This window comes from Xiphophorus maculatus, chromosome 11 (assembly GCF_002775205.1).
Source record: "Xiphophorus maculatus strain JP 163 A chromosome 11, X_maculatus-5.0-male, whole genome shotgun sequence".
Classification (NCBI taxonomy): Eukaryota; Metazoa; Chordata; class Actinopteri; order Cyprinodontiformes; family Poeciliidae; genus Xiphophorus; species Xiphophorus maculatus.
In genome coordinates, this window is record NC_036453.1 from 5,411,110 (window position 1) to 5,428,673 (window position 17,564).

The following is a 17,564-nucleotide window of genomic DNA, read 5'->3' on the forward strand; positions in this document are numbered from 1 at the left end:
CAATACTCTCGTGAGTTTTTCTTCTGCAGATGTCATTGCATTCATTAATATCACATTTATTTTCATTTCCTTGTGACTCATCTGTTTATTGATAATTTTGTTTGCAGAATGACAAGATGGATCAGGGTGGACCAAAGCACAACGGTAATCGGAACGACAACCTTACATTTGCAGGGATCAGACCTGAAGTAGGCAGAGATTCAGTCAGCACATCTGGTTTACTGCTTCAACCCACAATGCATCTGCCCAGTCCCGGGTCTGTGAACCAGAGCACAGTGGCACCAAATGGACAAGGGGGAACTAAAGACCAGGGGGAACTTGGAGGCCTCTTTGAGTCAGATAAGGAGGGTAAAATGAGCAGAATGCACAAACAAGAACAGGATATATTCAGCTATGGGGACAGTTTGTCTTTGTTGAACCAGAGTACTTCTGATCTCGACCAGACGTCCACCTCTGTCATTAACACATCAGAAACCTCAGTCCTGGGGAACCTCCCTTTGCCTGACCTGTTCCCTCAGCAAATTAAGCAGGAGGGGATTTTCTCTCTGGATAAGGAATTAGGAACTTATGGTGGACAAGCAGGTGTTGGTTCTTGCAGTCTGGATGGGAGCACTTCTCAGCTAATTGATGATGCAGATATCTGGCAAGACCTGGACCTTCCGAACTCTCTGCCAGAAATCAGTGCTTTTGAGTTGGATTCAGAGGTGGCACATTTGGATACCATCCTCCAGGAGAGCAGCAGCGGTGGTGAAAAGTCCCTGTTAGGTAATGGGGCCAACTGTATTGGTTTGAACGGCACAGAGCAGCAGCAGCTGGTACAGCAACATCAGCTTCAACAGCAGCAGCCACCGGGAATGCTTTCCAGTGTTGTCATCAAGGTGGAGAAGGATCCTGACTTCATCCACATCCGTACCCCTGGTGTGGTCAAACAGGAGAAGCAGGACGGTGCTAGTTACTGCCAGTCCCAGTGTCTGCAGAGTGGCATGAACCCTCTGCATGGGGTGGGAACCATACCGTCTGCCATGGGTCTTGCCACGGGAACTGGGTACCACTACAGAGGCAATCCTGAGACAGCGGGCTTGCAAGACCAGAAGCCTTTTGGCACATACTCAAACTTGCCAGGAGTCGGGGAGAGCTGGATAAGCGGGAAGAGGTATGGAGAAGCCTCTGGGATTCAGAGCACCAGTGATGGCCTTCAATCTGCTGCAGCTTTGGGGAATTTTCCTGTCAGCTTTACAAGGTATGAATTGAATTATTGCTCCACCTGACTTCATTTCCCTACCTTTGCTTTATCTGTGTTCCGTCGAGTGGTTTGAATTTGCATTTATGAGCACCAAGAAGTTTTGATTTTTCTAAATGCACTCAGTTTAGTGCGTTTTCCAGCTTTCGCTTCAGTCTGTAACATTCTTTAGCAAGAGAAGTCCTATCACTCCTGGGGTGCAGGGCATCTGGCACTTATCACCTCCCAATGGGCAGACCTAGCTAGACACACATTCTTCTGATTTATCCCCATTGTGTCACATTTTAGGAATGCCAAAGTTGAACTTTAAGACCTTTTTCCTTTAGAGGTCAGACATGGTTGGAAAACTAGTTGAAGTGTTGCCAGATTAGAAGGTGGCTAGAGAAAAAAATGTTGAATGTTCAGTCAAAGAGACATTACTCTTTAAAGAGGCTTTGTTGAGTATTTTTTTATTCTAAAGATTTTATAATTCCGTGAAACTGTCCGAGTGGAAGGGTCTTACTATCAAGGTGTGTTTTCAGCACATTTGTGAACATGCATCATGGTGGAGCTTAAACACAAAGGAAATGAGAAATGTGAGAAAGCTGAGAGCATGCGGCTCAGTGAGAGGTGTCTGTTAGGCACACCTCACTTTCAGCCTTGAAAGTACCATCTGATAACTTGATGAGCTTCGAAGTAGAACATTAAAAAAATAGAGAGATAAATTTTTCAGGCTTCATGAGCCTCTTGTGTGTTCGAGTTGAAAAGTGTAGATAACTAGATGTTGTTTGATTAATGCTGGGTGAATCACTACAGCCTCGTTTGCAAGTAAGTGGTAGATGAACAAAGGACTCAACTTCTGCTGGCGCTTCACTGTCAGACTAATATGGTGTGTCTAACTTCCTGATCACAGGTGTAACAGCATGCTTTGTATATATCATACTGTGTCCCTTTGATGCATGCTTGTCAATGATGTGCAAGGCAGAAGCCTCACAATGCAAAAAAAAATCTTTCATACACGGGATATAAAAAGACACGGTGCTCTAAAAAAGGCTTGTTACTCAGCCAAAAATTAAGTTGGAGATCTGCATTGTTTTTAAATGTGTGGATGGTACAATTTCTAAAAATCTTTGATCTAACTTCACTTTAGGTTTTCAAAAGCAATTTTTATACACTGTAATACATTTCAGTTATGATACCAACTTGAGATGAGATTCTTACTGTTGTGTTGTGTTAATTGTGCATCGAATGCATGTATATGAAGATCAAAAGGAGTTAGTTAAGGTAGTTTTGGCATATGATCAGAATTTTGAGGTTTTCCAAGTACAAGACCTTGGGGAAGATCCAGAACTCGCTGGAGGGAGTATAAATCCTGTTTGGCCTCTAAACCCCTTGAGAATGCCTAGAATTTGCTGGAGGATGTCGATGGGGAAAATATGTCTGGGATTCCCTCCTGGACCTTCTACCCTGTGACACAATTTCAGATAAATGGAAAACAATAGTTAAGGGCCAGCAAACAAGTTTCCAGGTTTATGCTCATAAATTCCTTTAAATTCTTAAATTCCATGGAAAGTTTTCAAGTTAAAAAATCTCTAGAATTTTGTTAATAATCCCCCTTCAACTGAGATACGTTTCCAGACATTCAACATTGCAATGTCTATATAAACATTTACAGTTAGAAAAAATTACTTCCTGACCTGTTTTATTATATTTTTGCGTTTATGATGTCTTCATTGAGAGCAATGTGGAGCTGAAGTCAAAGACCTTGTTTGTATGCACAAACTAGATTCTGATTATTGTATTTCAAGACTATTCAAAACATTCTTGAGACCTGATACACTACCAGCTCCCTAATCATGGGAAAAGGCATATTTATCAAAACTTTACTTAAAGGAAGGTTTCAATATTTAGTTGAAACTTAAACTGACTGTTATATTTTGTTCTCTAATGCTATCATGCTAGTTATATAAAAGTTATGAAAATGATTATTTAACTTGCATAAACCAGATTTAATAAAAAGGGGTGAAAGGCACTAGCCAGGTCATTTATAGACAGAAATATTTTCAGACAAATTAGTTTAGTTCTTGCAAGTGATACAAATGTGTTTAAGCTTTCCTTCTGCCAGCTGACTGGCAGTGTGCCTCCGTTAGTCTGGTAGGTGCAGTGTTCCATTGTTCTAAACACTCCATACAACCTGAGAAAACACCAAACACACCTGCACACTCTGGCCTCTCATTGCAAACACTTATGAAAGTGGTGATACTAATCTTTTAAAACCTTTATATATCTGTATAACTGTAATTTACCAAAACGGCAATTGTTTGAACTAGTGGATTGATGTTAAATGCTGCAATAAATAACATCACATGTCATAAATGTGATAAATGAAAAACACCAGATTCATCTCAAAGTAAGAATAAAAACAGAAGAGTGAGAAATCTTTATGTCTAGAAGACTAGCAACCTGAATTTGAATTTGAAACATTGGACATAAAATTATCTTTAGTTTGTTTTCCAAGTACAGGGTAGGCCATAAGTTTCCATACATAGAAAAAATAAACATTTTATATTGGACAACCGTTTTTATTTTCGTGGGACTCTGTGTAATCGCTGCGCGTTTTGGACCACTTTGTGGTTGATCTGCATAATTTCCAGTTTTCTGAAACTTGCAAATAAGTTTTGCCACAGTGTCGTGTGTAATGCTCCTTCCATATTTTCTGTTAAAGTTTCATGCAACAATGTGACTGCTTCCCAATCCAGCCATCAGTAAAATTTAAATTCTTTGTTCTTTTGTCAAACGCATCTTCTTGGGTGTCTGAAATATAAAAGAACTATACATTTTACATTCTCCTATGTATGGAAACTTGAGGCCCACCCTGTAAAAACAGATTCATTTAACTTAGTTAATTAAAAAACAGCTTTACATATTTTAATATATTATGTCAAATGAAAGTAAACCTTACTGCTTGCTATTATCATTATTATTCCCATGACTTTGGTGTTAAGTGTTTATCCATTACTAATTCAAAAATATTTAGACTAGTGCTTAACTCTTCCCTGTAGCTGTGCTTTTTACATCATTGAGTGCCTTAACAGGACTTTGACTGGTTGGCGTGTGTGTGCGTGTGTGTGTGTGTACTGAAAGGCCACGTGTACAATAGTGCGAGTGTGCCTCTTGGTCTATAAACTGTCAACTATTTTTAATTTTTTTTCTTCGCTATGATGCGAACCCTTCTGAGAACTGTGCTGGCTAGTGCTTTTGTTGCAGATGTTTTTAACATTTTACATAAATTGTTTTCCTCTATTAAATCCATTTGACTTGAATATCAACATGTTATTTTCCAGATGTGACTTTTTTTGGGTTGAGGAAGATGTAAAAATAAAAGTTCAAAATATGTTTGATTTGAGAAGTTATGTAGTAATGTGTGTAGTAGTAAAACCTAAGATACATAAATTACACTTTAAGGAGTAATTATGTTTTTCTTCTTAACATCTTCCAGTCCCTCAAACACTTTTTTTTCCTTTTTTTACTATTTTTGTGCTTGTAAATAGATGTGTGAGATGTATTTATTAGACTTTTCACATTTCTCCTCATCTAGCTGCTCATGCAACTAAAACAATTCCTGATCTGTTCACATTACAAAAACGACACTTAAGTCATATCCACTGGATTGGAAAACAGGGCTATTCCCGTTTCTATTACTTCACAATTTTAATTATGCCGTAATAACATACATTACTGACAATAGAATTAGACCAATCCAAATAGGAACAGCAATATATTAGCCTTATGTTACACAGCGACGTTTGATTCCTAATATCCCCAGACGACCTTTGAGTGACAGTTCATTAAGGATTTAATTCAGTACAGATGAAATATTCTTGCCGTGTTGGTTTAAACTTAGCACTGAAAAAGTTTCTAAACAGGTTCTGCAAATTTGCTCTGCATGTTTTTCTGCTGGTGCCTTGTTGCTCTAAATCTTTATGTAATACTGTTTAGTTTAAATGTGCATGCATATATGGAAATCAAAGTATGATTGCACCAATTGTATCCCTGATAAGCAGTCTTTTATAGGAAATAAAAATGTGCAGTACACACTTATATTGTTTCCATCTAAGCATAAGTAGAAAGCATCTCAGTCTGAGCGATGAAGGGACATGTTCCTCTGATTTTATAATTGTTTTTTGTCTGCATTCAGAGCTTGTTGCTCGCTTTGGTTGTGGGTCTGACTTGAAGCATCTCAGGCTGCATATTTTGACATGTTACTGCTTGTATAGTCTGCAAGCTACTGAGATGTCATCTTGTTACTGGAAGTCATACAACACAGCTCTTGCACCGTGTTGTAAGAGCTCATATATTGTCGTGAGTCCAAATGTAACAATAGTCTTTCGGTTAGGCTGGTATTTATTCACACGTAACTTTTGTTTTTAAAAATCAACAAACCAACCTGATTAGTTGTTAATTATCTTACCATTGTATGATGTTATGATAATATTTGTTTTTGTGTAATTAATTTTTTTTATATCGATATATGGTCATTTTATCTCAGGTACAGCAGATAAAAGGTAGATGAATCCATGCTGACAAAACTAGGTCAGTGTTGTCTCTGTTAACTAATTTTCCTGGATTTGTAATTTGTTAAGATTATGCCAAAGTTAATCCACGTTGTTTGAGTTCCTGTTTACGGATATCCCTTGTTACCCGTTAGGCTACCCCACTTGATATCTTTTCTTTTACTATATCTCACTTTTTAAATTGTTCTTTTGCTTTACATTAAGTCTCCAGTCCTTTTTCAGTCCTTCACATATCCACTTCTGCCTTTTTCGTACGTAATTTCTTTGTTTGGTTTAATTTATGTGAATAATAATGATTGTTCAGAAGGGAAGAATTTCTTTTTTAGAGCTTTCTTAGCTGTGCATTTGATGTTTAAATGGCTTTCTGTGAAGTGAAGTGGAATATTTTATATTGCAGGAAATTATATTTTAACTTCATACTTGAATGGTAGCTTAAATATATTTAATGTAAATTTATTCATAAATATCACAAAATGTGTTGCTTTTTGTTTTTTATACCTTTTTGCATATCTTCTCCCTGTGTATGTCACCCTGCCCTACCTTCCCCTCCCCTGTTTGAGTTGAGTCTTTGAAGCAGGCTTTGGTTGGGGGTCACAGGTCATGGAGCCAAAGGAGGTTGAGGCATCTAAGCAGCCAAGCTGTTGCTTTTTTTAAGGTTGCTGTGGTGCCTGCTGGCTTGTTTACGCCTATGTTGGGTCTTGTGTGCATTTCAAGGTCTGTCTAATAGGCCACATGATGGATTTGACCTCTTTTACAGGACAGAGTGAACCTTTTTTATTATTTCCAGAAATACAAAACCGCAAACATGTTGAATTATTCAGTAAATTTTTGGAACTAAGTGATTTGCACTGTTATTAAGGAGTACAAATTATGGATTCAGCCTCTTTTTGTTTTAAAAAAAGTGTTTTAAATTTACTTATCTGCTTTGAACAACATTCTGATTATGATTCCTGTTTTTTAAACTTTGAAAATTATATATGAACCTTTAGCATTGTTTTCATTGCTGTAAGATGTATTTACTATGGATTTATATCTGCCCTCTTCTATGTCATATAGCAAATCATTATATTAAAGAATTGGATATATGACACAAATGTTCCTGTATTACCTCAATATAATTCGATAATTGAGGCAGGTGTTTGTGACCTCTTCTACCATGGTTAGGTTGATGTGAAAAAATAAAAAATATGCAGCCTGCTAAACTGTGATTGGATATGTCTGGAGTGAGCATAAATATAGCCCCGACCTCACTCCCTCACTGTATTTCATAAACACGATTGAGCTTGTTGTGTTTGGCAACGAGTTAATCAGGAAACAGGAAGTGGGGAGTCTAAAGGCTGTAGTGGTTCGGTCTAATGTCCCCTCGCCCTCCTTACCATGGCAGATTGATAAAAGTAGTAAGAATGCTATGAGGGCACATTCACAGTCAATGGGTTATGCTGGCTTTCATATGCTATAAATATTACTATTTAAAACTGTGCAAGATTGCATCAGATCCCATATTTTCAGGAAATGCAGTGCTTGGTACAGACAAGCTAGTTTTCGAATTGGAAGACTCTTAAATCATGAAAAGAGACACCCCTGCTAATACGTTTTACAAGACAGTCTAAAAAAGTTTTTAGAGGTTTGTACATGTGACTTTCTCAGGGTTTTCCACAGGAAACTGGTTTTGTGGAGGTGTTAGTGGAAGTTGCGTTCCCCACACCACTTCAAATTCTTACACCATAGACTCTGAGCTGAATCCCCCTCTACCAAATAGCATTTTATAGCATTTGGGGCTCAAAAAGAGCAAAGCTTTAGGACATTTGAACCTCAGTGATAGTTATGGAGCATTTTTACATGATCATTAGAGATCAGGGTCTTTAAATCTAAATTTGTTTCACATTTGTCATGGTCCTCTATCCAATTGTTCATCCATTTCCTTTCATCCGTCAGCCTGAACAGGACTGAGTTTCAAATTGTCTTCAGGACTATACGGTGATCTGTTATCTAATATGGTTTAATTTAAAAGACACTAAGACACATTGATTTTTGTATGTTTCTCTGTGCAGTTTCATAACTGAGGTATTCACAGGTTTTTCACCTGCTCATTGAATCCCATGCCATGTCACCTTCTCTGTTCCACACACATGGTCTACCCTTAGTTGTAATATTTTTATATTACTCATAATATATAGAAATATATATTTTTGGGAGGGTTTAAAACTGCAGGTTTGACAGAACTTTCCTTTTGTGGCAGTCTGCTGCTAAATTCTGCTGGTTGTTTTCAATTGAATCCTTGGTGAAGTGATTTTTCCACAAACTGCAACTTTCATCGCCATAATGACTGGATCATTGCCATTCAAAAGTAAAATTAACCTGTTCTCTGACTGGAAGAATGTGAATGGACACTTGTTTATTGGAATAAACAACAAAACACTAGTTTTTTCCACCAACTATTGTACAGCTCATACAGAGGTAAAACCATCTCAACATTTCTCGAGTTGCACTTGGGTTGCAAGGTGATGGTTCAGGATCAGCCAATTATGGCTTATTAATCAAGAGGCTTTTGAAACGGCTCATTTTCCAGATATAAAAAAAACATTAAGTTGTTGCCAAAAACTGTCAGAGTGGAGTGTCTTTAGGCTCTTGAACTGTTTCTAGATGCAGTAAAACCTACAAAAATGTGCGGAGACAGTTTTTTATAGTAGATTCCCTTTAAAAGCTTTCTTATATATTTTCCACCTCAATACTAAAATGCCTCTTATAAAAACCATGCTGAGCAGCAGAGTGCTTACTCTGCAGCAGAAAATTTTTTACTGACAACAGGCTACAATAACAGTTACAGTTGATGTAATTTGGCCAATCAGACAAATTCATTCATTCATTTTCAATATTTGTTTTATTATGCAAGTGTGCAACATTTCTTTTGCTATAAACTGAACCTTGTGCAACAACACAGATCCGTGGCACATGCATTGGAGGCCTAAGACTTGGTGTGTGGTTCAGGAATGAAATCAGTTTCGATCCAATTCTTGGATCATTTGCAGCTCTGGTACTACATCAGAATGAAAATCCTTTTTTTTGTTCTTAGATAATGGAATGGCAACATTGTGAAAAAAATACAAAAATTCTTTATTCCTTAAAGCTATAATTTCCCAGCCTTTTATTTATTGTCCCTACTTACATAAGTAGCTTTTTTTTTGCATTAGCTTCATTCAGATTAGAAACCATCAAGAACGTTGAGGAATTCCATCCCTATAATGATGCTGCCTGAGAGATGTTGTGGCAAGACTAACAGACGTTCATAATAACTGTGCATCATCACAAGTCTAATAAATTCTCCAACGTGATTAAACTTGCTTTGGTGATCATGAGTCAAGTGAGGGAATTTGCTGAAAGCAAAAAGGAAGAAAAGTTTTCCTAGCAATGCTTTCTACTTTCCTTTGAATACAGTTTGGCTCTTAAGGCAAGTTGGCAAACTGTTTTATTTATTTAAAACTGTATGTGTTCTCTGATGTGCTCAGCTTTTTGGGCAGTCAACTTTGAGGCTGTGTGTCCGGCTTGGCGAGAAACCTGTGAGACTAAAGGCGGAAAAAAAATGTTTTCTCTACACACACTGCTTGCTCTCGCAGTGTTTCACGTTGAACTAAAGGAAAACTCATCTGGGTGTGTCTGGGTTTGACAGCCAAAGTTCAGAGTTCAGCTGTTTGTTGTCCAGCAGCAGGAGGAGCAGATTTAAAAAGGGTTTTATTCCCGCTAACTGAGCTTGCACTTTTGATTTTTATTTATTTATTTAGTTTTAAACCCAGTGCATTAAAGTGTGACAATATGATTTTCTGCATAATTAAATCTGACTCATTGTGCCAGAATAGAATTTTGTGGAGATTTCAGCACTTACTAAGAAGTGTATCCCAACAGCATGTGAGAAAGAGTGTGGTCTGGATCAGGATTATGGGCTTTCTTTTCCTGCCCCTGCTGTTCTACAAACAAGAGTTAGGGAGTTTTCTTGACACATGATCGGTGTGAGCAGGATGACAGAGTTACCAAGGAGACTGTCAGCAGGGGGTCACGGGTTCAGGCCCCTTGAACGTCAACCTGCCACCTGTTGAAGTGAGAGCAACTTAACCAGTCCTTTTAGGCACAGAGCCATTGTTCTTTTTATTTATCTTTGTGCAAGCTTGTGAAACCTGGAGACCATTTCCTGCAGGTGTAAATAGCTGGGAGTTGCATTGAAGCTTGAATGTCTGTTTAAATGAGAGATGATTTTGGAGCTAAAATACTGTAGGAACCTTGTTTTTTTGTTTTGATTTTCTGTCTTTCTTCTTTTTTATGGAACAAGTTAAGAGAAACCACTCTCTTTTACTGTCCAAAAGAAGACCTTAGCTTTTTTTTTATTTCAAAGGGAGCTAAATTTATCTTCATTTGTATTGTAATACACAATAATGCCAAAATTGAGTTGTCAAAGGCTGTTGTTTAAAGTCAAATAACAAATTAAAAATGTTTTATAGGAATAAACAGGCTAACAACCTGTTTATTAGTCACTTTATTTGTTTAGCTGCTCATATGTAATTAATGACTTTTTCAGCACTTATGAGCTTTTCATTGAGTGATACATATGTGGCATTTGCTCTTCCAGACAAACTGTGTGATGATGCACAAGTGAAATGTTCGCTTAAAAGTTGGCTGTGTCGACTTTGTGCTATCACATGTAAATGCAATTTGTGCTTCTCTAAATAAAATGCTTATTTTTATTATTTCATGAGAAAAGAATAGATCAGGTGTAATATTGCCTACTACCAGACATTACAGAGGACCTTGTGCCATAAGTGAGTGAATGATTTACCCAAGCAAGGTAACTGTGCATGTGGAGAACAAACATTCAGGCTCTGAAGCTCTCAGCCAGTCTCGCACTTTATGTAATCTTATGATCCATACTGGCTGGTTTTAGAGAAATTGTGTCAGTGGCCTAATTTTGAAGTAATGTATGGCATTTCAGTTCAGATTTGTTCATGACTGTGGTTGACAAAGCGTTTCTTCTTCTCCTGCTGGCTGGTTGTCTCTGCCCACCTCAGCATTGCTTCTGAAACTGAAATGGAAAACCGTTAAAAACTCAAAGCAGAATTTGCTTACAGTTTATAGGATGAGAAAGAAGTCTTTCCTGTAGATATACCTCTTTGTTGTTTGTATAGTCATATGGTGCATGGTTTAGAAAAATCTGTTTAGAAATTACAGCAGCCTACACATTAACTGACCTCCATTGCAACGTTCTCTTATAAAGCAAAAGAAAAATGAAGATTATATTATTCTTTTGGTTTAATTTGGTTCCACGATCTTGTAATGTACTCTATAAAATAAATGGAACTTAATAGAGATGTGTCCATCAGGCTTTTTTAGGGAGATTATTCTGTTTTTTTTTTTGTTAGTTTTTTTTTTCATGTTCAGGACTTTTCAAAGCATAAAAGAGAATAAATGTGCTGCAGGTTCTTTGATAGAGATGGTGGTTCTGAATTTGACTGAAAGTTAATGCATTAGAGCATTATTCCCATTTACTGTATGCATCAAAGCATACATGATTTCTATTAGATACAAAAACATGATTCATTTTCCTGGGTGATGAGCCTTACAGACCAGAAATACTAGTAATCTTTGGTTCTAATGCCTTCATTGAATCAGTATTTGATTCATTAGATACTCTGGTTGTTTGCTGTATCTAACTGATCCATCTTTGTAATTTTATTTACTTGAACTTCCTAAGAAAATAAATTTTTAAAAAGATAATTTGTCTTTTGAGCTGCTGAAAGTGTTGCAGTTTGTAGCACCGTTGTCTTGCAGCAAGATGTTTCTGAATTCAAGTCCTGACATGAGCTCTTTCTCCATGGAGTTTGCATATTCTCCTTATGCATGCAAGGGTTTTCTCTGGGTACTCAGCTTCCTCCCACACTACAGAAACATGACTGTTTGATCGATTTTATAGTCTAAATTGCCCTTCGGTATGAATTTGTATGGTTGTCTGTCCTGTGTGTCTCTTTATGCCCTGCAAGTTGTGCAGCAGGAAACGGCAGACAATTATCAATAATCCTTAACGTTTCCATATCTACAGCTAAAGCAACTGTGACTTTGACTAACAAGGCTGGATGAAAGTTTTTTTTGCTATGTGAAGGAGGGTGGTAAGGTAGGGAGTGGTGACTAAAGATCTCCAATGCTCACTTTTAGAGAACTGCAGCACAGTGGCATTTTATGGGGGACACACAGTCTCCATAAGAATTTATTTTAAAACATTTTCCTCTCCTTGATCAGAGATGCCAATAATTGTAGAGGATGATGTATTTGTTTAAAATAGCCTAAGCAGCTTTTTAGATCTACAGCCATTTTTTTTAAAACCGTGTCTCTCATTTCCTGAGCTCCTGAACCTGTTCGGTTTGGCCAAACAGGTGGAGTTATGCTGGTCCATGTGTTGGTGTCAATACTGGTGGAAGCAAAACAAAAAGGGCGTAAACTTTATCAGGAATCGAAGCCAGCAGCTGCTCAACCCGCCTGGTCACTCACGATTGGCTAGTGTGTGCAAGATAAAGATAGAGTGATAACAATTGCACATGTTGTGAAAGGTTTTCATTCTTTGTAGTGATATTTATATATGTATATATTTCCATTTAGCTTGTTTTAATAGCCTACATTCTTCTGTCCCTTTTTCTACTTCATTTTATTTATTGGTGTGGGAACATGGGCTGACCTCTCAACTGGCACTCTGTCACCCTTTAAAATAGACGCTCCTCTATGTCTGAAGCTTGTCTATTTCTAGCTCTGTTAACGGTAAAGCCAAGGCCAGGCTTCATTTCTTTTAAAGATCTGCTTATGGTGCTTGTGGTAATGATACATATTTTTATGGATTGTAACACAGAAGTTTCATAAATTTATGGCTAAATAAGACCAGCGTCATGTACGTATGCTTGGTTATTGGTGTTCGAATTGTAATTTTCTTCTTTTTCATTCGAATATAAATTATGCTGAAATATTTCTGAAATAGTTATCTGATGTGAAAAATTTCAGATTTTCTATAATCTCGAGTATTAATGCTTGTTTGCAGTATATGCACTTAAGACATAAAATTCACTTAAGGTACAATTTTCATTGTTTTTTTGTTTTTACAATAAAAACAAAGCGATTCTGTTAAAATTCTAGAGATTACTTATTTTATTTCTACCCACGTTTTCTATTGGGCTATCTTTAACTTTCCCACAAACACTACTTTGGTTCTTGTTCATTGAAATAAATTAATTAATGAAATTTGTGGGCTGTCGTTTTGTGAACTTGAGGTTTGATTTAAATAATTTCCGACCTCGATAAAAACCAGATTGTGTGTGTATCTCTACAGACCTGAAGCACTTAAAGAGGGTGTACTTTCTTTTTTATCAGATCCACTAAAACAACATTACATCTCTACTTTAAGTGAACATTTTCAGAGTATGGCTTTGTTCTGTTGAAACAAAGAAAGACTAACAAAGGTTTGGGGCTTTACATCCAACAATCAGTTCTCAGTTCCTCCTTTTCCTCCCTGCTCTCTTTTCTCTCTGCGATTCCTCCACTCTTCCTGTTTGAGGGCTTCCTTTGCTGCTTTAAGCCTACGTCACTGGCTTCATTGTGTTCATTCCCTTCATTCTCTCCATTTGTCTGCCTAAGCCAGATGTCAAACTGCAGTATAGATCTTCTGCTAGTTGTCAACATTTCATTGCCCTTACGTGCCTCTTAATCTGCAGCGAAGCCAAGACTGAAACAGTGGTGTTTATGTCCAAGTAGGTTAAAGCACAGACCTTTCTCAGCAGGAGACACAGTTTCTTTCACTGCTTCTACTTAATTTTAAGCATGCTCGGCAGCTACACTTATTTTCAGCAATAAATCCAAGTCTCAGTGACTTTTATTCCAGCAGTATGGTATGGGTCATTTACACTCACTTCCCTCCTTGTTTTCACATGTTAATTTTATATGATAAGGAGAACACATCTGGTCTGTGTTGAGTTGTACTAAAAGGAACAAAGTATGATAAACTTGTAGTTTTTCATATTTGTGACTGAGCAAAAAAAAAAAAATAGATTTTTGTGTGAACAGTTTGAATAAAAGTGAAACGTATTCTTAGCTCCTTTGAAGTGGTGCTAACCCACTGCAACAGGAAAAGCCATGCATCGCTGTGGTCATCACTCATCTCCTCACATCACTCACTGGCTTTCAATTCAAAGGAGTGGCCTACATTTCTTTAGAACCAGTCTATCACACTATCAGTAACTTTTTCTGGTGAATTGATAGAGCTTGTAGCTGCTTACTTTTCAAACTTCTTTCTCCACACGGTGAAGTTTGCCAAGTAGTGTGTTTCCTACTTCAAGAACTGAAACTATTTAGTTTAGGCCTTGCTGATGCCTCTAACTCTTTATCATAAGAATTTACTATATCTTCGACATCTGTCTTTCCTTTGGGATTAATTGATTTAATAATCACAAAATGACTATTTGGTTAACTACAGCCATTTTCAGAAGTATTGGCAAAGCTGGCAAATATTTGAAATCTATTTAGTTTCATGAAACAAAATCCAACATTTAATTTGACTGCATTTAGAGATTTAAAAAAATTCCACATTAAGAAATTGTTTTTAACAAAACTGTAGTTGCCACAATTGAATGCATGAAAAAAAAATCTAAAGAGAGCGTTTTCCTGACATTTCACTTTTTAAAGATGATTTCAGGTTTCAGGAACTTTTAGTAATACATGGCCTCCTGCTTCCCATCTGTGTAAATATGAGGCGACGTAGGCCTCATCCACATCAAATGACAACCCGTTTCTAAAACAAGTTCTCGGTTTCAAAAACACCTGCATCCACACAGGGCCATTTTCAGAAATGTTATCAGCAAAACACTATTTTTACATGTAGATGGCATTAAACATGGAGTATGGGACACAGCGCAAATCCCCCACATGAAGTTAGCAGTAAACACAAAAGAGAAGAAGAACGCCGCACAACAAAGTGCAAGTTGAGTCTTTGGTGTGGAGTGATGATCAAGCCAAGCTTTCAATACATACTGCATTAGATTATAAAATTAATAAATTACAAGATGAACGTGTCATCCACCATTGTTGTTGTGTATGTCACGTTTGGGGTTATAGATTAGAGTTAGAAGTTGGATTCATATGTCAAATATTTAATAGCTTAAATATTTGTTCTTACCAAATAGAAAAATAGTTTTCGCTGCCCATATGAATATGCAAAAGGAAAATTTTTACTCTGGAACCCGTCTTAAAAAATATTTAAGGTCCTCTAAAATGTCAGATGGACGTGTGACACAGATGGTTAAAAAGTTTCATTTTAGAACAAAATGTTCCCATGTGGTCAGAGCCAAACAGGCTAACTTTTACTCGCTGCTCTTCAAAATGCCAAGACAGGAGAACATGCCTTTAAAAATGGCAGATATTTGTTAAAATGAGTCAGAAAAAAATAACTAAATGTTTTACATATTGAGATTCACAGCTTAGTCCGGGATGGTTTATGAAATTAAGGAGCAGGAGAAAAGCTACACTTTCTTTCCAGAAATTTAATGAAGGCAGTTAAATTATGTTTTATGTTTTTGGAGTAGATTCTGTGAAACATGAGTCTTTTTACTGAAGAATATACTGTAGGAATTCCCCGATGGCATATTCCGAGTCGGCACAATGATTAAAAGGTTGAAAAGATCTTGAGCATTGAAATGAAGCATGGCCTGAAGAATAGTATTAGAGGGAAAAAAATCTACAATGATGAAATTTAAATAGTCTAGGAAGTGGATTCTTGTAGAAAAGCCCACATTAAAAAGGATAGAAGGTATTTTGTTTTATTCAAACTGTTTGCTTTAGTCTATGCTTTCCTCCACCTCTGGCAATAATCTTATTTGTGTTTAGTTCTTTTGAAAGCACCTTTAAGCTCTTCTTTGATGGAACCAGACTGGCAGGTTTAAATGAGTTATTTTAGAGCTTAGTGACATGTCACCAAATCCACCGCAACATTACTCTTGTTATTTGTGTGGTATCACTAACAGAAGCTCTGGAAATGTACACATTTAATTGTTTTATTTTTATGTATGTCCTGCACATACAAACCTCCCCTGATCAGTCTTTGACTGTAAGTGCTGTAGCTGTGCAGAATACAGAGAAAGGGAGAGTAAGGAGGAGCTTTACTGTAAATGGGCCCCATTCCAGCTGGGCCAAAGTCTGTACCCGACTGCAGCTTTCTCAGACTTTTCTAAGTCTTCCCAAAGCTTCTCAGCCAAACTTCATTTCACCCTGTCTTTTTATTTACATCCTTTAAGTTTTAACAAAACTTTACTTTTTATGAGACTTTACTCTGTTTCTTTACAGAGTAAAAGTTTGCGTGCTTTGCTTTCATATCTTTTACCAGCCTGATTTAACGTTGCTATTCTTCTCAAGCTGCTGAACAGGACTGCTTAGCTTTAAATTCCTGACAAGCGTCTTGTTTGTTTCATATGGGTCACCTATTTCCACTCAGAAAATGCAGAGGAAGCCATAATACCTTATAGAAAAAAATGAAGCAAGAAAACAGTAAGTTTTCCACAAATGGAGCAGTTAGCAACTCAGAATGGATGGGGGGAAAAACAAAGATCCAATGACAAGATCTTGTGTAAACCAATACTTTAATTAGCAAATTACAAGCTTTTAAGAACCAGTTACAATGTCTAAATGGTGGAGACCACTTTCCACCTTCAGTTTGTGTTCAGTCAGTGGGTTAACATTCTCCGTGTCTCTTTTGCAGAGTAAGGTAGTTTCAGACAGAGTGGAAAAAACCCAGAGGTATTTTACTGACAGCCTGTGAGAAACTGGTCGAAGTGGTTCGATGCAAAGGAATGGGACTTCCTTTGTAGTATAAATAAATAAATCGTTCTATAAAACTTTATTTTTACAGCACTTTCCTAATAAACTAGTGTAACACAAGGTGCTTTACATAGATTCAAAAAGTAAACAAAAACATATCTAGGTTTTTGAATTTATTAAATTTTTTACGTAGTACCCTACATTATAGATTGAATTTCAGTTACTTCAGTTGATGACTTTGAAACATTTCTGGCAATGTTTCACAAGTGATAAAATTGCGAAGATTTTAGATCTTTTTGTTTTAACTAACCAATAGAAAATTATGTGTTGAATATTCTCTGTAAAACATTAACAATATCCTGTAAATTGTACGGGAGATGCAAAAATATTTGCCCTCTCTGTAGTGGCATGACAGTAGACCCTGCACACACGAGGACAATAGGAAGAAATTCCTGTGCATTCTTTCTGTTTGTAATGTTTTCCTGCAAGGTCAAGACATAATCAGAATTTTCTGTGATGTTAAAATAAGCCAAATCTAACAAAGCAAAGGCATTGTGTAGATTATTTTATTTTAACAGTGACTGTGTCTTTGTTGAAACAGTTGTTACAATAACGCTTGCATTACGGAAATATGAATTTTTCCTTCAGTTGTCAAGGTGCTCACTGTATCGAACAATCTGTGTGCTTCAGTGTCCCGAGTGCCCTCAACTAAATTGGATGTTTGCATGTAGACATTTCACAATCGGTCTGATTAACCCGGTGTGTTATTTGCATGCAAAGGTTAAATGTAGCATACGTGGGAAACTTAATTAGCCTCTGGTTTATGAATGTGTAAACAGACATTTGTGGTACTGACATTGTGCATTGACAGTTTCCTTACATTGTAATGTAACTAATTTTATTCTACCTATGCTAATATTTTATAATATTATATAATGTTTTAA

General features: G+C 36.8%; 1 protein-coding gene across 1 annotated transcript in view; it reads left to right on the forward strand.

Annotated features, from left to right (window-relative positions):
* The window catches only part of nr3c1 (nuclear receptor subfamily 3 group C member 1), a 63,079-nt gene that overhangs the window by 2,633 nt on the left and 42,882 nt on the right, over positions 1-17,564 (forward strand). Inside the window, exon 2 of the mRNA XM_023341786.1 lies at positions 108-1,240. Within this exon, the coding sequence (XP_023197554.1) occupies positions 117-1,240 (1,124 nt within the window). The 5' untranslated portion in view covers positions 108-116. The remainder of the gene's footprint in view (positions 1-107; positions 1,241-17,564) is intronic.